The sequence below is a fragment of the Chrysemys picta genome, chromosome 1 (genome assembly GCF_011386835.1).
Source record: "Chrysemys picta bellii isolate R12L10 chromosome 1, ASM1138683v2, whole genome shotgun sequence".
In the NCBI taxonomy this organism is placed as follows: domain Eukaryota; kingdom Metazoa; phylum Chordata; order Testudines; family Emydidae; genus Chrysemys; species Chrysemys picta.
Genome location: NC_088791.1, coordinates 52,486,860 through 52,508,585, shown reverse-complemented (window position 1 = coordinate 52,508,585; position 21,726 = coordinate 52,486,860). Strand labels below are relative to the sequence as shown.

At 40.3% G+C, this 21,726-nt stretch overlaps 1 protein-coding gene across 3 annotated transcripts in view; it reads right to left on the bottom strand.

Annotated features, from left to right (window-relative positions):
* IMMP2L (inner mitochondrial membrane peptidase subunit 2) overlaps window positions 1–21,726 on the bottom strand; it is an 841,928-nt gene that overhangs the window by 141,318 nt on the left and 678,884 nt on the right. For all 3 annotated transcript variants that reach the window (XM_065556733.1, XM_005310785.5, XM_065556729.1), the window contains exon 5: window positions 14,086–14,188. In XM_065556733.1, the coding sequence (XP_065412805.1) occupies window positions 14,086–14,188 (103 nt within the window). The remainder of the gene's footprint in view (window positions 1–14,085; window positions 14,189–21,726) is intronic.

Below are 21,726 nucleotides of genomic sequence, written 5' to 3'. Positions count from 1 at the left end.
TAATGCACATTGAGTGGATGTTTTCAGAGAACTATCCATAATGACTCCAAGATCTCCTTCTTGAGTGGTAACAGCTAATTTAGATCCAATAATTTTGTATATATAGCTGGGATCATGTTTTCCAGCGTGCATTACTTTGCATTTATAAACATTGAATTTCATTTGCCAATTTATCACCCAATTTTGTGAGAGCCCTTTGTAACTTCAATCTGCTTTGGACTTAACTTGAAAACATCTGTTCTATTCTCTGTACTGCAAGTTTAGATAGCCATGATAATTTTAATGGACAATGAGGCCACAGAACCTTACCATCAAGGGATCCCCTCCAGCAGCTCCTGCAATTACTTGTCAATCTTAATAGACAACCCTCAATCCCACTTTGAATCTCTCATGTAATATTTTCTAACCAGGGACAAGCATATGTAACCTTCCAGGCATATTTAGCTTCAGTCATAATACATAATGTACTGTACACTTTATCTATCACAGACTTTTACAATAATTTCAGGCTGTGCACACATGCCACAGTCTCTATTGTCACCTCACCCTTCATACACAAAATTCTTTTTCTGATAGAGAATTTTGCTTCTGCATCTTCATCCAAGGGCCAATATAAACATAATGGGAAATCACTGGCAGTATATTTATGCTACGCATTCTGTTCAAAATTTCTTTTATAGTATATCAGAGACACTGACTGATGTTACAGTGAACTAATTTCTGGAACCACCTTCTAACTTCAGTTCTAGGAGCTGCAGAAAGAGGTGTAGGAGGCACACTTTTTCCTAAGGGTTCAATTGTGCTCTGTAGGCACAGTCCTAAATTGAGAGTAGCATGGATGAGCACAAATCCAGAAGAAGCACCAGGAGCACAAAGACTGTATCTGCTGCTATACCCATGTAACATATTATTCCTTGCTATACAGTATGGGGGACCAGATGACCCCAATCCCTCCTCATCCACTTTGGGGCACCATCCACTTGAAATGTCTGGCAAAATTCCATTTGGAGATATTACATTCTGCCTGCATACATTCCCTTTGCAATTCCATCTGAACTCAGTTCACTTCACTATTGTGTAGTGCTGCTGTGTGCTGTTAAATAATTGCCACTTTTACTGTACAAACAGCTGCATTTCAGGGCTGATGAAGTGATCTTTACACCAGTATATAGCTTCTAAATGGTTCTGCAGTTCTTCCAATTAAAGAAGATATATTTGGCAACACCATAATCAAGATCATTTACACTTTTGTTTTAGCAAACATGGGGTTGTGCTTTTGCTAAGACATAAGCAGTAAGAACAACAGTAGTACTTTCCCTCAGTTTTCCCTGGGGTTGCTTGAACCTTCCTAGAAGAGGTTAGAGCATCCCTAGGAAGGTCATCCTCACAGTCTGAAAACCTCTGGGCTAGAATATTTTCTTTACCAGAGAGCATGAATTGCTCCTCTGTCTCTATCAGGTTTCAGATTTTATCATTACTTGGTGTCTTTCCTGTTCCCCCTTTCTTCCTCTGGTTACTCTGTATGGGTAATTCACCCTCATTATTTACAGGAGTAAATATTTTGAGTCAATTTACTAAGCAAATTATATATGGCCAGATTCTGTCACCTTTATTCATGCTGTGTAACTCCTCACTTGTTGAGTAAGGTACTAAATCAACACGAATCTGGCCAGAGAGGATTAACAGTTAAGTCTTCTCTCCATCATATGGCCCAAAGAGTTGATGACTTTCCTTTGAAATGAAAATCCAAATAATTAAGTCTGGCATATTCAATCATTTTGAATCATCTCTTTCTAAAAATCTTTATTGTGTTTTCTAATCCACAGATGGATGCAGGTGAAAGAAGGAACAGGAAGTAGGACAAGAAAGTGCATTTCAGACAGGTTCCCATATGAACTTGCATCACAGCATTGTTTACTTGGACAATCACTAGTGAGATGTTGGTCTTTACAGTTGTCCTAATCTACTCATTTGCAGTTTACAAATTTAAAATCTATGGTAAATAAAAATATACTGAGGTTAGATCCCAGTCCAACTGGGTTAGGTTTTAGAAAGTAGGCACATTAGAGGAATAGTAGTGTCATGTTGAAAATATGGCTGGAGGGTATGTCTTCACTGCAGTTAACCCAGGCTTTTATCTGGGGTTTAGCTCAGCCTCCAACCACCCCACTGTCCACAAACAGAAGCATTTTACCTGGATTTGAAGGTGTTTTAAGGCTGAGTTAGTTTACTCAGCTAGGACGTGGGTTAGAACCTGGACTCTAGTTTAACTCAGTAGGAACCCACCTACTTTGCAGTGAGATTGCTGGCTAATTCATTCAATTGCTCATAGCTGTCCCATGCCTTCACACAATTCTCCCCAAAGAACACACAATTGACTGGAAAAATAATCACAGAGGATCTCAACAGAAAGTACCATGGGATATGTCCTCAGACACACACAGGCATTTACAGAAATATAGAAGACAATAATGCAGGTAGAGCTTTGCAATGGTGATGCTCACACCTGAGCTAGGCTAATATGGATGCTCAGACCTGGGTCCTGATCATCTACACTATCTCTGCAGTGAATATATACCCTTGGAGTCAGAAGACCTGGAGCTGTTCTTGTCTGTGTCAGATTCTTGCTGTGTGACCTGGGACAAGTTACTTAAGGACCCTGTGCCTCAGTTTCCCCACCAACATAAATGGAAATAATGATGTTTCATTACCTTACATTAGATTGTGAAGTTTGATTTCTAAAGTCAATAGAAAGTCTCCCATTGGGCTTATGTATAGAATCATAGGACTGGAAGAGACCTCGAGAGATCGTCTAGTCCAATCCCCTGCACTCATTGAATAGAACCGGACCCAGAATCTCTGTGGGACCCCACATATTATGCCCTTCCAGCATGACTGTGAGCCACTGAGTTATAACTACTCTCTGGGAACAGTTTTCCAACCAGTTTTGCACCCATCTTATAGCAGCTCCATCTAGGTTGTATTTCCCTAGTTTGTTTATGAGAAGGTCATGTGAGACAATATCAGAAGCTTTTATTTTTAAAGTCATGATATATTACATCTACCGCTTCCTCCCTATCAACAAGACTTGCTGTCAAAGAAAGCTATCAGGTTGGTATGACATGATTTGTTCTTGACAAATCCATGCTGACTGTTACTTATCACCTTATTATCTTCTAGATGTTTGCAATTTGATTGCTTAATTATTTGCTCCATTATCTTTCCGGGTACAGAAGTTAAGCTGACTGGTCTGTAATTCCCCAGATTGTCCTTATTTCCCTTTTTATAGATGAGCAAATATAGTGCCATTTTCCAGTCTTCTGGAATCTCTACCGTCTTCCATGACTTTTCAAGGATAATCGCTAATGGCTCAGATATCTCCCCAGAAAGCTCCTTGAGTATTCTAGAATGCATTTCATCAGACCCTGGTGACTTGAAGACATCTAACTTGTCTAAGTAATTTTTAACTTCTTCTTTTACTATTTTAGCCTCCAATCCTACCTCATTTTCACTGACATTCACTATGTTAGACATCCAATCACCACCAACCATCTTGGTGAAAACCAAAACAAAGAAATCATTAAGCACCTCTGCCATTTCCACATTTTCTGTTATTATTCTCCCCCCGGCCCTCATTGAGTAACGGACCTACCCTAGGTAGGTCTTCCTCTTGCTTCTAATGTATTTGTAGAATGTTTTCTTGTTAACCTTTATGTCTCTAGCTAGTTTGATCTTGTTTTGTGCCTTGGCCTTTCAAATTTTGTTCCTACATCCTTGGGTTATTTGTTTATATTCATCCTTTGTAATTTGACCTAGTTTCTACTTTTTGTAGGACTTTTTTTAAATTTTTAGATCACTGAAGATCTCCTGGTTAAGCCAGGGTGGTCTCTTGCCATACTTTTATCTTTCCTATGCAATGGGATAGTTTGCTCTTGGGCCCTTAATAACGTCTCTTTGAAAAACTACCAATTGTCTGTAATTGTTTTTCCCCTTAGACTGCGTCCCATGGGATCTTATCTACCAACTCCCTGAGTTTGCTAAAGTCTGCCTTCTTGAAATCCACTGTCTTTATTTTGCTGTTCTCCCTCTTACCATTCCTTAGAATCATCAACTCTATCATTTCATGATCACTTTCACCCAAGCTGCCTTCCACTTTGAAATTCTCAACCAGTTCCTCCCTATTTGTCAAAATCAAATCTAGAACAGTCTCTTCCCGAATAGCTTCCTCCACCTTCCGAAATAAAAATTTTTCTCCAATATATTTGAAGAACTTGTTGGATAATCTGTGCCGTGCTATTTTCCCCAACAGATGTCTGAGTAGTTGAAGTCCACCATTACCACCAAGTCCTGTGCTTTGGATGATTTTGTTAGTTGTTTAAAAAAAAGCCTCATCCATCTCTTCTTCCTGGTTAGGTGGTCTGTAGTAGACCCTTACCATGACACACCCTTGTTTTTTAATCTCTTTTATCCTTTCCCAGAGACTTTCAACAAGTCTGTCTCCTATTTCCATCTCATCCTCAGTCCAAGTGTATACATTTTTAATATACAAGGCAACACTTCCTTCCTTTTCCCCCTGCCTGTCCTTTCTGAGCAAGCTGTACCCTTCTACACCAATATTCTAGTCATGCGTATTATCACACCAAGTCTCTGTGATGCCAACTATGTGTAGGCTCATTATGAAAGTCAATTGAATAAGTACCATTAACTTCAATGGGCATTCTATCAGGCATTAATTGTGTAAAGCACTTTCAGATCCTAAGCTGGGAAACATTCTGAAAAGTAAAGTAGTAGCTATAGAAGTAGTACATTTACAAAATGAATCCTGGTATCCTCAAGGTCTTTATTTAATTTGAAAGAATTTGTTATTACTACTGTGTACTACTACTACCACAATTCTTTCCCAAGAAACATTTATTAGATGAACTCTCAACTAAATAGGAGAATTACTGGAATTAAAAACATAAAGCAGTCTCTTAAAAGCAAAATCATATATCATCCAACACTGCATTATTATGTCTCTGTAATATTCCAATTAAACCAGAATAAGGTGATATAATAAATGTTTGGCTTTACGCTAATAAGAGCTTGAAAACAGAGAACTGGTTCATTGAAGTGATATCACTAACCCAGTCCAGCTAATTGAACAAAAATCATTCTATGTGTAATTTTTTTCATCCCTTAAATTAAAAAACAAAGCAAAGGCGGCAAGGATGACCGAGTTCTTTTCATGGTTATTGCCTGACATTTAAAATAGCTGTTTTCAGCCATTATAAATGGCAGACATGACTTGCAAAACTTAAGCCCCACAGTTCAGACTGTGGAGTTGTGAATAGCGGTGCATACCAAAGTGATGTGCTGCAATTCCCCTGTGTGGATTGCAGGCACAAACGAAAAGGTTCCTAGTTCACGTTAATATAATCCTCCACAAACAAGAACTCTTAGTTCACACCTTCCGAGACTATGTGGAGTGTTACAGCTGAGCACTTCGGTGCGCACTGCTATTCATACTCCTGTAGTCCAAACTGTGGGGCAGTGTAGATAAGACCTCAGATTGAACCAGGTAGTATCAAAGTAACAACAATGCAGTACCTTTGTCTATGCTGCACAAAGCAGTTCTTTAAATAACAAAAATCAATAACCACATTACTTAAATAACTTCCCTGGATGCTGGATTAAATTAACATTTAAATCAGTAGTTGGCCAGCTATACTATAGAATGTTACTAATTCAGCACAGTTTATAGATGTGGTGGTATTTGAATTAAATTAATGCTTACATTGAAGTCAGAAAAAGAACCTACTAGACAGAAAGGAACTATAAAGCCATTTTGAGGGTCCCTGGACTATTTCTGCAATATATATTTACTACAGTTAATAAAAAAATATGTTAATGTATAAACTTAAGAAAATTATCTATATATGCCTTGAGATTCTGATCTTGGTCCTACTGAAATCAGATAGATACAAAAAGACCAAAAGATATAATGGATAAAATGTTTTAGAAACTATAGAATGATCATCATCTGTCAAAGGTCATTCACATTTTAGGATTCATAACCCCGAAAGATGACATATAAATTAGCCCTTGAATGATCCCAGTATTTTTGTCTTATCACCTAGTCCATTAAGCCATTACACATTAGTCTCCAATTGAAAAAATGATTTCTAACATCTATTCTCTATCTGTTATTCCATAATTTCCATATATGCCCCATGTCATTCATTATGCTCATCCACAAAACATAACTAAGTCTGACTTTATCTATAGTATATAAGCTTTTTTTTATTGTAATTAAAGGAATAGCATCAAAGTCAATAGCCCTAAAATGTAATCTACCTTAAAGATAATTTTTTGTACTGGGCCCTTTTGACCCAGGAAAATGCATTGGTTCCTCCAAATTAAAGTGCGACACAGATAACATTCAAACTACTCTCTGGAGTGACCTCTATTACAACAAAATAAGGACATTGGGTTCCTTTCTTGCCATTGTGCAGTCTTTTCATTCTGACTGACTGTTCTATTCTTATGAGAGAAAAGATATTAAAATGAAGAAGAATATGCCTCTGAATGTCTTGAGAGTACAATCCTAATGTGAAAGTTACTAGTGACCCCCCCTTAACAGAGCAGCCTTTATGTCAACCAGGGCCATTAGGGGGAAGCAGACACTTCAAGTACACAGTAGCCTGAACTTTTCAACTGTCTTCCCTTCAAGGCCTTACGGTAGTTGGAGCTGGTCCCAAGCCGGTTTTCACTGACCAGATAGCAAAAGCACGGGTCTGACAACCACCAATCAAGTGTTAACACTGCAAGGACCTTTGTCTGAATGTGTATAAAGGATCTGTAAAATGTGTGTAAGACAGAGTTTTTGTACTAAGGTGCAAAGCTCTCCTTTCTTCTGCAGAATAAAGCAACTCTTCCTTATCCCTGTCTGGCTGTTATTGGCTCTCAGCTAGGTGGACCCGATATTTCGGTAACAGTTTCTGGCGACCCCAGATGGGACCCTCCTAGCTCGGACATTGGACTCCGGACGGCTGCGGCGAACTGGGAACGGCGCCAACGGGGTGTTTCGCCCCTTTTCTCTGCTTCACCGCGGCCCCCGGGGTTCGTGCTCCGATAAGGTGAGTCCTAATAGGATAAGGAGACACTATCTGGTTCTGGTCTGGTTAACCGGTTTATGAATTTCTGTCTTATACATTGGGTGTTAGGTGTGTATTGGTAGAAATTCCTGTAATAGGATCCTATTAGACCATAATTCCTTCTGTTCTCTGTGTAATTCTCTGTTAGAGTGTCAGCAGGCAGATAGGTGGGTCTCTGTTTAGACCATAATTCCCTCTGTTCTCTGTGTAATTCTATTTTAAGAGTGTCAGCAGGCAGATGGGTGGGTCTCTGGTAAAACCCTCTAAGCATAGGGTTATATGTTAAGTAAATGGCCTTTACCCGGTGTTCAGGAAAGAATAAAGATTTGAATTTGTTTTTGGGTAACAAAATAGCAGATAGAAGAGCTGGTAAAAAGAGAGAGAAGGACAGTGCCCCTGGCTCTGTGTGGTCGAGCTGTCACTTTACTAGGGGTGCATGGAGATTTTATAAGCACAAAAGAAACAGTTACACCTTGTGTAGAAATTGATGTGGCTAGTGTTGTGGAAATTGAATTGTGGATAGGATGTGTATTTTCCCCAGAACATGTGCAGTGTATATTGTAGCAGAGGTAAAAGAAATGCAAACCTACCAATATAGGTTGTGTTGTCTCTTTCAGATCACTGGGTGTTTGAAAGCAGGAGTTAGAAGTAAAAGGCAATCAAAAGTCTGGGAAAGTTAATTGTGACTTCTTAAGTAAGAATCTTTAAGCTGTGGATAGCTTTGGATCTGGAAGCAAGCCAGAAAGCATCTGTATTAATGCAATCTTCTAACTAATAAGGTAGAAGCCACTGAAACCTGGGCTGCCTATGAAACAAATACAAGGAAATATGGGGTAATTCTTCTGTTTTGTCTAAAATCAACAAGACTGTGTGTATATAAAGGAAATATTTTAAGCAATGACTGACTACCCAGAAGGGGTAGACCTCTGTTCTTTTGTCTTTCAGATCATCAGAGAAAACGGATGCCAGCTGAATAGCATTCTATGTACCATGCATTTACTGGTACAATAGGAATTATTTTTGTGTTCTTTGTCCTGTCTTGTGATGTTTGTCTTGTGGCCAGAATTGTTGAATTTAATATTTTCATAGGACAGTCTAGCTCAAATTTAAATAGAAGGGTTAAATCAAAAAGCAGATACTTGTTTTATTCAACTTGGAATACAAAGTGTTTGGATAAATCAGGAAAATGTGATATACTAAAATCTGATATATTTGCTTAAGTAAGAAAAAGAAACTTCATTGGCCAGATTTTTTAATTGAAAAATTGTTGTTAAAATTTGCATACCGACAGTCTTTGGAAGCAAGGACATGGAAGGTTAACCCACTCCCCATATTGCCCATGGGATCCTTCTGGCTACCTCAGATTTCTAGCCAGAGGGCTGGGGAGGGAGGAAAGCTATTGGACACCAGAGGTTGTACCGAGTGGACTCCTCAAAGGTGGGTGTGCTTGTCCTGGTTTGTTGCTCCAAAGCTCTGTAATAAAGTTATTTTACTGGAAGGGTGTACATGGCATACATTGAGTAATAAGACTAATGTACTGTATAATGGCAATTGTGTATGTGTTCATTTTTGGGAGAAGGTGTATGAGTGAAGAGTGGAAGTTTCCTTTGTAGGTTAAAAGAAGCCAAGAAGGGAAGCAGGAAAAAGAACAGAACGAGTTAACTGGAAAAAAAAAATAGCCAGCAAGCTCAGTCCAAAGATAAGATGCTGGCCCATCCAAGGACACTGCCCACAGCTAAGACTTGGCTGATAGCCAAGAAAAGGGGGGGCTGAATGTGCCCAAGCAACTATGAGATCTGCAAAACACTGCCAGACATTAATGAAATGTGTTAGGTTTCTTTTCTCACAGATAAAAGAAGTGCTACCCAAAGACCCTAGCAGCCCTGCCATTGATTGAAACAAGGAGACTGAGTCTATGTACAGTCCATCAACGAAAGACTGCTTTGGCTCCCCACTGGAAAGGCCCTTTCCAAGTGCTGTTAACCACCAACACCGCTGTGAAGTGCCAAGGACTACCTGCCTGGACCCATGCTTCTCACTGTAAAAAGACCCCTCCACCTCGGGAGGACTCTTCGACTGATAAGCCTATTTCTCCTTCTAGCTCTGCTGTGCCTTCTGGACAGCAGGAAAAAGGAAAAAAGACAAGGTGAAGTGCTAGTAACCTCTCCCTTGTCCACTGACAGACCTACTGTGCCTCTGGATTTTTCTAGAAGAAGCAAAACCATTACAGGGTGATGTGCTAGTAACCTCTCCCCTGTATGATGCTAAACCACACTGTTTCAGGAAAAGAGAAGAAGGAACACTTGCTTCATTGGAACCACCAAAGTCCAGGGATTCCTGACTACAAGAGACATTAAGAACTGACCCTGGTGAAGAAACAAAGAATTATACACTGGCAGGAAGAAACTTGTGGGACCCATGCTTGGGAATGTGGTATAGTACTACACCAAAAAGAAATGTATTAGGATATCAATGAACTGTGATTAACACTACACTAGGGACTGTTAAATTTTCATTACCCTTATTCAGTTTCCAGATCACCACTACATACCCAAATTGCTCACAGGGGGCTGCCATTAGATTAGCACAACAGAGGGTTTGGGTTATTTCCTCTAGAAAGAAAAGTGACTTGACCGGATCCCTATGGGATGGGGCCAAAAGTGCAGCAGCAGTTTGGAATATTTTTAAGAACCAAGAACATGATGAGAAATTGGGGCACAGCTAACCCAGGTACAGGCTGGAATTGGTGAGTTACATGTTATCTCCGCCCTTAGTTCTATGACCCAGAAGTTGCTGACAGAGATGGTATTGAATATCACTGAGGCTGGGAAGGCATTGCAGTGGGATCTAGCATGCTCAGAAATTCAGGATTTCCTGAATGACCAGCTAATGGCCATTCGGAATGATCTAGAGCATCAGGCTTGGCCCACTGCCCTTACAGACACATCAGGAGTACCATCTGATCTGTGGCCATGGAGACATACTTGGAGACTGTCTGGGTGGAAGTGCAGACATTCTCAGTGCTCCTTCCAAGCATATGGACCGGTTGGGGGGGGTGTGGGCTCCCACATACCGAATCCTGCCGGGTCCATGGGGAGGATGCATGTGGGATTGGGTAATTCACTGAGACATCTGGGAAATTAGTCCTCCTGGTATGCCCAATCGATTTTTAGTCAGTGCTCCTGGGATTACATCTGACATTTGGATGGGATTAGGGAGTCAATGGACATTTTGGTCATTAGAACCCCCACAGCTTCAGTGTATCCGTAAACTGAAGCCAGGAGAAGTTGTTACTCTTCATGACTACGTTTGCTGGGAGGGTAGGGGACAAGGAACTACCCTGACAGGACACTTACTCTTCCAAGCTAATGATAGCTGTGTGTATGTTAATGACGCCATATCGCAAGACATACATTTTAATCTCACTACCACTGCAGGCAACCATATCATTTACTGGCCTGCAGATAGAGTTTTTCAAGTAGCCCTTAAGTTCCAGATACCCTTTAATTGGACTAGTTTAGTATCTGATAGATTTCAGAATTTGTTTTCACTGTTACCAGAGATTCAGAAAATCTCTGAAGTACAAGGGCAAATTCACATGCTTCAAAATATATATCAAGTTGAAAAGTATGCCTTTCATACTGCTTATAGAGTGTCTATTTTATGTACTAAGTATGATGTATTGTGCTTTATGACTAAGGCTGTACAACAACCCCATTATAGTATTGCTATGGGAATGTTATTGCTTGTATTGTTATTAGTTAGCTTAGGATTATGTTATTGTTGTAAAAGACGTAATAATAGTAATACCTTTCATGTTCATGCTCATCATGCATTGTCATTACATCCAATCAAAACCCTTTAGGTTGAAGCATCTGAAGTAAAATCTGAATTCCAAGACTTAATGCAAATAGAGATTTGAAAATGTTTGTTGTATTAGTATACAAAAGGGGGGGGTTGTGGAAGCAGAGAAAGAACTGACAGGAAGGGGATGCAATGCATGACAGTTTGTTAGCAAGAGTCAGGCTAACTGTAACCCTAATAATGCGAGATTTGTAGAAGCGAGGAATGTGTGAGGCAAGTGGGAAAGAACTGTGTGAGAAGTTGTTGCGACCTTGTGTAGATAATATGGAATGTAGACTAAGAGTCTACATTAGTGAGCAAAACAAGATATCAGAATGACCTATGTATAAACAGAATGCTGCTGTTGTTTTCCATGCTGTATCTCTTGATCACACCTTTAGTTTTGAGGACCTCCTTCCAGACCTTGGGTCATGGTTTACGGGGCTCTTTCAAACAATTGTTAAATGGATTCTTTTCTTTCTATGTGTTATTTGGACAATGATACAATGTGCCAAATGCCTGTGTAATGCTATGATCAAAAGCTCTGCTGTCCATAAGAAAACCCAGTATCTGTCCCTCCAGCTTGATCGCAAATTGCATAACGGGCCTGACAATTTTTGAATTTGTCAGGCCCGAAGGGGGGACTGTGAAAGTTACTAGTGACCCCCCCTTAACAGAGCAGCCTTTATGTCAACCAGGGCCATTAGGGGGAAGCAGACACTTCAAGTACACAGTAGCCTGAACTTTTCAACTGTCTTCCCTTCAAGGCCTTACGGTAGTTGGAGCTGGTCCCAAGCCGGTTTTCACTGACCAGATAGCAAAAGCACGGGTCTGACAACCACCAATCAAGTGTTAACACTGCAAGGACCTTTGTCTGAATGTGTATAAAGGATCTGTAAAATGTGTGTAAGACAGAGTTTTTGTACTAAGGTGCAAAGCTCTCCTTTCTTCTGCAGAATAAAGCAACTCTTCCTTATCCCTGTCTGGCTGTTATTGGCTCTCAGCTAGGTGGACCCGATATTTCGGTAACACTAATATATTCAGTATCCTGCAAGAATTGGTCAGGCAGAGGAATGGACATTGTGATATGCCAATCTGTTCATAACATATGTAAGTCTGCCTCCACAAACCAAAACACATGTAGGCAAAACATTAGTCAATAGGAGCTAAAGCATCCCTAAGTCTGCTTTTCATCTTTTTCTGCAGATGTATATATTTATGATTTTTAGTCAATCCTCATAGCTAATTTCCTCCCACAAGAGCACGCTTGTCACCTTTTCCTTTATATTTTCAACTGCTGCTATAATTTAAATCTGAAGAAAAATATATGTTTACATTTGATACTTACTCAAAATTTAACTCAACCAATACAAACCTTTTAAATGGTTCTATATGTATATCCCAAGGTCATCTTTGTGGAATGCTAGAAAGCTTGCATTGTCAAAAGTTGTCACAGTAGTTCTCTGACGGTGCCTATTCACTCAGAAAAGAGGTGGGAACTTAACTTATTGTAACAAACATGAGGTAAATCCCAGAGTAAAAGGCAGCTTATTGTTTTCACAGGCATTAGCAGGTGTAGTTAAACACAGTGGGGGAGCCTAGGGTGTACCTTGACCTACTAACTCATGTGAAAACTACTAACTGTCTTGTCTTCACTAGGATTTTACCACATGTTGTTTAACATGTGTTAGCTAATACAGGTTAAGAACACACCTTTTTTCCTAGTGAACACAAGTCCTAAACATTTCAGAGTAGTTTTACACTAGTGAGGCTACCATGAAGTAAGAGGAAAAAACAGTGAGGATGGGATTGTGGATAGCCTGGGTGCACAGAGAGAGACTGTGGATAAAAAGACACCTGGTAACAATACAGAAAGGGAGAGACATGCATGGGGTCAAGTGAAAAAAAAAAATCTAGTGGCACAAAAAGAGGAACTCTAAAATTAACTGTCAAAAAAATGACAGAGCAGAAAGGGAGAATAAAAAAATCATAAGTGATGTGGCCCTTGAAGCAGATAGTGAGACAAACTATAAGGAAGGTGAAAGAGTAGGGCAATAGCAACACGCTGGTCCAGCCAGGTAGGGGGTCTTTGAATCTTAGATACTCTTATGTTTTCCTCTTCAGGTCATGTTATTGGAGGTAGATTATCTGGGGCCAAACTCTGCCACCCTCACTTAAATTGAGCAGTATCTACTCCATGATTAGTCTAATTAAATTCAGTGGCCCTACTTCGGATGTAAAGTGCTAACAGAACTTGAGTAAGGATAGCAGAATCTGCATGAATTTCCCATGACAACCAGTCATTATATCATTTTAGAACAGAATCATCTCTAAAGTAAATAGGTAAACAAAACTGCATGTATTACATGAGAAAATGATTAATATCTCCAGGGCAGAATGCAGAGACGATGAGCCTAAATTTCTGCATGTCAGACAAAGTGAGCAATTTAAAAAAAAGCCAAAAAACTGAAACCCTGAAAAGGATATCCTGTCTTTCCACAGAGACCAGGTGTATACTTTTACCAGTCTAAATCTGAGTTTTTAGCTTTTGTTTTGTAAATACTTGTATGCAACTGGAGACACTTGCCATTTAGGATGAGGTTTTTTCCTCTTACATCGAGAACTGATTAGACAGACAAAGTGTCCATTACTTCATACTTTCTTCAATATATTGATTTATCAATTAACATTTGCTGTGTATCGTTACAGCCCACTGATTCTGTTGAAGCACTGGCTCCAAAGTAGGAGAGAACCGCTCTGAGGGAGGCACTCGAAGTTGCATCAGCTGGCAACAGATCCTAAGGGACCATCTGTCAGCTGCCCCCATTCCTCAAAACTGCCCCCCCCCCCAATTCTTCCCTTTGCTTCTTCCATGGGAGTTAAAGACAAATCTCTGTGATTTGTGCCACTTAGGTAGTGCAAAGAGAATGGAGTAAGATCTGTCCCTCCATCTTGATTAGAAGAAACATTTCAAGGTGCATGAATTCTCTCTAAAATCATGACTGCTAATACAGGAAATGAATACTCGCTGTATTATCTGAGTAACCCATCAGATACGATTTGCTCTCCAATGCAAACAAAGTGATACATAGTGAATGTGACTTACCGGGCCAAAAGCATTACTGTCAAAGCTGTGTCCGTGGTGATCACCTTCCACCCATATATGGCCATGCGGAACTTTCACATACTTGTTTTTGTACCCTATGGTTCTAAAAGACAGATGCAAAACAATTAGCAGTGTAAATATATATATATGTATATATACACACACACATACACACACACACAGGGTCAAAAAATTAAATAAATATAAAACATTTTTGTTAAGAAAATCCTGTTATTTATTACCTTGGGGCCTGATCCTGCAAACAGCTAAAAGCATGCAGAATTTTACCACTTGTGAGTAGTACCACTGACTACAGTATGCCAACTACATGAGAAGAATTAAACACATGTGCTAGTGTTTCCAGTATTAGGTCCTTCTTTATTAAACATGTTTTCTTTTTGCAAATACTCTAACACTGCAAGAAACAAAAGACATGTACAGTAATGTATGACTTGGCATGTAATTGACTTTTTTCCATAATCATTAGTATGAACTCTTTGAAGCATCATATTTTCACTCCAGTAAAATTCAGGTGATCATGTGTTGTACTTAAATATGAAGATATTTTAAGGCAAATTTCCAATGTGCAGTGCAATGTTTGCACCACCTCATTTAGCAAAAATAGCCAGACGGCTCTGCGCTGGCTGCAGATTTAGCATTTAGACTCCTGCAGTCATATGACCTGGGGTTATGATCTCAAATTTCATAAGCTAAACAGGATTGAGTTGTTTCAGAGTAGCAGCCGTGTTCTTTTTGAGGATTGAGTTGGGCAGTCCTTTAGGGGAAGCCCAAATGCTGCAGGAAGTGATTCATGTGGTTCAAGAGGGGTCACTCTTTGCTGAAATCAGTACTGAACCAGTGCCCCAGAATGAGACTAGGAAGTACCATGTTACTAGATGGTTACTCTTTTGTTACTACCATGTTACTCTTTTGGATGAGAACATAAACACAAGATCCTGAATACAAAAAAATGTTACATTTTATTCATGGAATTTAACATCAATTTTCAACATCTTTCACAATTCCAACCTGCCCAGTACCACACATAGGGTTGCCAATTTTCTAATTGCACAAAACCAAACACCCTAGCCCTGCCCCTTCCCTAAGGCCCATTGCCCCTCTCTCGCTAGCTCGCTCTCCCCCACTCTCACTCACTTTCACTGGGCTGGGATAGGGGGATGGAGATGAGGGGTTTGGGGTGCAGGAGGGATCAGCCATTCAGCATCAAGTGTAAGGGAGGGGTCCGTCCTGTCTCCTTTTTTGTTTATGCTAGTCATCGACTATGGATTAAAACAATACAACAGTGATAAATATTGCCTAAAATGGAACAATTCCAGGCTATTTGATCTAGACTTTGCTGACGACATCGCTCTTATCAGTGAAGATGCAAACAGACCACAAAAATGTACAAACCAAGTAAAAGAAGTAATGGAGAAGATACATTTGAGATACAATGCAAAGAATGTAAAGTCATGTTACTGGGGACTGTAAGGACAGAATCAAAATTGAAGAAGAGAAACTGGAGAAGGTAGACAATTTTATGTATCTTGGAAGTACCATCAGCCAAGATAGTACTAGTTCTGAGGAAATAAGAAGAAGAATCTGGAAGGCAAACGCTGCATTTGGAAGACTCAAAACCATCTGGCAACTCAAAAACATCTCCCTCAAGACAAAACTGAACGTGTACAAAGCAATTGTTACCGCCAACATATAGCAGTGAGACACAGCAACTTACCAAGAAACATACACACAAGCTGGATGCATTTCATCACAAATATCTGAGAAGAATATTGGGAATAACATATAGAGATAGGAAGACAAATGAAGAAGTCAGAAAAATTACTGGACAAGGCACCCTCTCACAAATAATCTACAAAAGACGACATCAGTGGCTGGGACATGTGCTGAGAATGGAAAAAGAACATTTACCAAATATTGCCCTAGAATGGAAATGAGAAAATGCAATGAGAAAGAGAGGAAGACTGCGAATAACATGGAAATGAAAAGTTCAGAACTACATCAAGCACCTCAACATGAAATCGGAAGATTTGGAGAGAAGGGCAGATGACAGGCAAGGATGGCAAATGTGGGGTAGCCCAATGTGCAACAAAGCATGGGATGGACTAAGGTCTAAGGTAAGGGAGCGCCAGGTTAGGAGGTGGGGCTGAGGGATTTGGAGTGTGGGTAGAGGCAGGGGGTTGGGGTACAGGAGGGGGTACAGGCTCTGGGCTGGGGATGTGGGCCCTGGGGTGGAGCTGGGGATGAGGAGTTCAGAGTGTGGGAGGGGGCTCTGGGTTTGGGGGGGCTCAGGGCTGGGGCAGGGGGTTGGGGCATGAGCTTACCCTGGGTGGCTCCTGGTCAGTGGCGCAGCAGGGCTAAGGGAGGCTCCCTGCCTGTCCTGGCTCCATGCTGCACCCTGGAAGCACTGAGCAGGTCTGGCTCCTAGGTGTGGGGGGCAGGAGGCTCCGCACGCTGCTCTTGCCTGCAGGCCCCGCCCCCCAGCTCCCACTTGGCCGTGGTTCCCGGCCATAAGCATTTAGGACAAAAATCACAAAGGCACAAAATGAGTTACATGTAGTAAGGGACATAAAAAGCAACAACAAAAGCAACATTAGGAGCAAGAGAAAGACAAAGGAAAGTGTAGACCCTCTACTTAGCAGGAAAGGAGAACTAATAGCAGATGACATCAAGAAGACTGACGTGTTTAATGGCTATATTGTCTCAGTCTTCACTAAAACAGTGAAATTGTGGCCATAGATTAAACACAATTAATGTTAACAACAATGAAGAAGGAACAAAAGCCAAAATAGGGAAAGAATATTAAAGAGTAGTTAGATAAGTTAAATATATTCAAGTTGGCAGCACCTGATGAAGTTCACCCTTCAGTACTTAAGGTCCTAGCTGAAGCAATCTCTGTTAGCAATTATCTTCAAGAACTAATGGAGGATAGGTGAGGTCCCAGAGGACTGGAGAAGGGCAATCTTTAAAAAGGGGAACAAAAAGGATCCAGGCAATTATAGACCAATCAACCTAACTTCAGCAACTGGAAAGATACCAGAACAAGTTATTAAACAATCAATTTGTAAGCATCTAGAGAATAATAGGGTAATCAAGAATAGCCAACATGGATTTGTCAAGAAATAAATCATGCCAAACCAACTTAATTTCTTTATTTGACACAGTTACTGGCCTAGTAGATAAGGGAAAGCTGTAGACACGAGATACATTGATTTTAGTAAGGCTTTGACACAGTCCCACATGATTTGGGCCATTACCAAAAACACTGCTTTTTTTTTTTGACAGCTGCAATGAGCTGCTTTTGCAGTGTTCATTTGCTCTTGTTCATATTATAAGTTCACTGGATATTTATAGAAAAATGGGGTATTGTCCAAACCAGCTTGACCACTTGCTATGGAATTGGGTAATGCACTGTTTCAATTGTTTACAGCAATGAGTTCCACAGATCCATTTGTGAACTAAAGTCCCAATGGCAGCATGTAATTGTGCCCCCTAGTAATGTGAACATTTTTAGCAAACACCTCGTATATATTACCCCTAATGGCTCCCATTTACAACAGGCCATTAATTTTGCTTCTTTATGGCCACTGAGGAGGGACACATCCAAATATATTTTTGGACAATTACTTAACTGAATTATTGCTTAATTTACATTAATTATTATTGTTATTATTATTACTGTTTAGTGGTTTTTATTGAGTTCCTCCCTATCTCATTATTCCCATCGGGCTTATGGGGGCCACCTTAGTAGCTGTCCCATTTTAAGGTACCACGGTAACTATTACACAGGTGCTAACCCCCTAGTTGAGCATTTTGTATTCCCATACACACCTTCCCCCAGGTTAGCCTTCTGAAGCCATTCCCCACCCACATCATGAGGTTCCCTGTCCATTGAATTAGCCACAGGTTTACCTTTGCTGCCCTTTTCCACCCTGTTGCGATTGAAGACAGTTGCTATGCCAATACTTATTGATTTGCTGCTGAAGTTTTATATTTTGGCTTATTAATTACCCAACTGTCCCCCAGGTTTTATATACCCAACCCTGTGTTTCTACCGCCCACAGATCCTTTCCAGCAACGATTCCATGTATGTCCCCTTACGCACCAATTAAATAGTTGCTTTAGCCCTTTTATGCATGCACTGCAGTTGGGGTGTACCATTCTTTGGGGTGTACCACCCATCCATGTAATGGACTGGAAAGACACGTTAAAACGTGCTGGTTGCACCCACTCCCACAATGGCTCCCACATATTTGCCCGTCAGGAAGTATTTTGGCTCCAGGCTGCGACCAGCTTAAATCAAACAAGCCTATATGCTAACATTTACCTGTTCTGTTTATTCCCTCTGGGACACCTGGCATTGCCCACTGTCAGAAGACAGGATACTGAGTTAGATGGATCTTTGGTCTGACCGTTCTTATGTTCTTAGGTAGGAGTACTGCTGAAAGGGATCTGGGTCTTATAGAAGATCACAAATTGAATATGAGTAAACATGATGCAGTTGCAAAAAAGGGTCATATCGTTCTGGGGTATATTAATAGGAGAGTCAGGTGAAAGGCATGGGAGATAGTTGTCCCACACTACTTGGCACTGGTGAGACCTGAGCTGGAGTAGTGTGTCCAGTTTTGGGCATCACACTTTGCTAAAGAAAAACTGCAGAGTCTAGAGAAGAGCAATGAAAATGATAAAAAATTTAGAAAACCTGACTGATGAGGAAAGATTTAAAAAACTGAGCATGTTTAGTACTGAGAAAAGAAAATGGATTTTTTTTTGGGGGGGGGGAGAGAACTTTCTAACTATAGTACAACCCAGTTTATCTGAGCCTCCATTATCTGACTCTCCATATTAAACAAACTGGGCAGTGGGGCTCGGGCTGTCAGCCCCAGATGGCCTGAGCCCCATCCAGGCCTGAAAGCTGGAGATAGAAAGCTCTTTCCCCAGTCTCCTGATTATCTGAATTTTCCATGATCTGATCTGGCCCTGGTCCCAAGTAGACTAGATAAACGGGGTTCCACTGTATAAGGGCAGTTCACCACAGGAATAGGCTTTGAGGGGAGGTTGTGGAATCCCGGTCACTGGAGGTTTTTAAATACATGTTGGACAAACACCTGTCAGGGATGGTCTAGGTAGCTTTAAATGGCCTCAGCCCTGGAAGCTGGACTAGATGATCTCTCACGGTCTCTTCCAGCCCTATATCTCTATGTTCTATGAAATTATCTGCACTCCTCAGGCTTCTGGCAAGTTATCCTATGTGCAAAAGTTGGGCACAAATGACCTGTCATTTTTCAGGTTTACATGTAGCTGGTATAAAACTAACCTAAAATTTTCAGACCCTATCAGACATGTATGCTATACATTTCAATATAACATTTTAATGCTATTAGAGGTGTAATAGAGCATGATGGTACAGGCTGTATTCATGCTTACTTCTGGTCTTAGGTCAATACTTTTATTTTGGGGAGAAAGGTTGTTTTTTCTAGTCAATGCACTGGATCTGGTTAAGGCTAAGGAGATCTGAAGATTATTCCTGGCTTTTGCACAGACTTTCCTCTGCAACCTTGGACAAGTAACTTAATCTCTTTTGTGACCTCAGTTTCCCATAGGTAAAATGGAGGCAATCATACATCTCTATTTTACAAGGCTGTTATGATCACAATTACTGTTTGTGATGTTCTGAGATACTACAGTGTTCTGGAAAAAGGTCTATAAATATATAAATTCAAGGTTCTTTCATGCTCAGATTCTGTCACTTGACCAAAAAAAGTGAATTGGGCAATTAACTTCAATTTGCATTTCAATAACTATTGATTAATCAAGCCACATTGCATTTTTCATCTAATTTTAATCCACATTTCCAGCTACCTACAATGTGACAAGAGATACATTGAAAATGGCTACATAACTGTAGGCAGCATTTAGATTGCTTAGAAGCAACTAGGAAGTAACGATAAGCATTAATTATTTATTTTACAAACTGCAAACCCAAAACAATCCCACTTTAAAATAGTTTTGTGGGCAGCTAAAAAAAGTGATTCCAGGAGAACTATTTTTAGTAGAACAGGGCCGGTGCTTCCACTAGGCGACCCGAGGCGGTCGCCTAGGGCGGCAGGATTTGGGGGGTGGCATTTTGCCGCCCTCGATAGAAATTTGGCGGCGGGGTGGTCCTTCCGCTCCAGGTCTTCGGCGGAAATTCGGCAGCGCGTCCTTCACTCGCTCCGGGACCTGCTGATGAAGTGCCCCAAAGACGCGTAGCGGAAGGACCCCTGTCGCCAAATGCTCAGAGGAGGAGCGCTGCTGCATAGAGCGGCAAAAACCCTGGCGCCGGTCCTGCAGTGGAAGCTCCTTCTGCAGTTCTTCTAATGTTGACAGGATAAGAACCCAGTTCTTTAAAAATGGACTCAGACATACATAATCAGAGACTGGCCTGATTAAAGATTAGTTTCCAAAATTCAGTTAATGAATCATATAATTTAACAGATCCAAAAAATATCTTGAGCTGGTAAATATATATACACCTTTTAAGCCCCAAATTCTGCAATATGTATACACTGTGGCATTTTGCAATTCTACCCATGATTTATTCTGCTTTATAAATGTGACACAGCTAAACTTCCTCAAAGCTATAAGGTTGTACTTATCAAAACGTATTTGAGACAACAAGAGAGATGTTTTCATGCTATTAAGAATTCTCTTAGGAAATAAGTTAAATGCCTTGAGCAGCTCCCTTGCTCTGTTTCAATAATACATTTATAAAATACTACACAAGAACATGTTTTAATGCATAATTTCAAAATATAAGCCCAGAGAAGTTGTCCACTTGTCAAAATTATTTAACATCTATTTTCTATTCCACAGACTTAGGAGATCACTTAAGTCCTACTTAAATTCTGTTTTGAAGTAGACTAAAGTATTCTATAGATTTTGTGCTGGCCCTCTGCACATGGGTGATTTTTACCTGGAGAGCTTAGGGACTTGATAAAGCCTGTAGTAATATTTTAACTCTACTCTCTTGTCTGTATGCAGTGCAATATGGTCATTAATTATATAATCACATATTATGATTGCCACACACTCTGCTTCATTCAATATGTAGGCCGGTGAGTATGTAGTGAATGGGGTACCGGAAGTAATGAACAAGGCAAAGATACTACTATTCTTGATGTCATTGTAGCCCAAATTCTGGGCCAGATCATACTAACTCCTATATGAATTTTTTTCCTAATAAAATGTAATCGTTCATACATTCATAGAAAGAACACAAAAGAGCATGAAGCAACAAACCATACTATTCAATATTTTCCCAGCTCCAGTCAGAGCAACATCCTCTACTCAAGGACATCTTTTCAGTGCAGCTCACTTTTACAGAAGTGCTCCTCTTTATTTCCTTCCTATTCTTCCTCCTATATTTCCCCAAATTATCTTCATGAGAGAGAGGGAGTGCCACCAGAATGGAAGGAAAACTTCACGCAAATACTTGGCGGGGGGGTAGGGAGGGATGGCAAATGGCACTCAGAGACTTGATTTGTAGTTCATAGATTCCAGGTCAGAAGGGGCCATTGTGAATACTCTCTCAGTTAAAAATTTACACTATATAGAATCATAGAATATCAGGGTTGGAAGGGA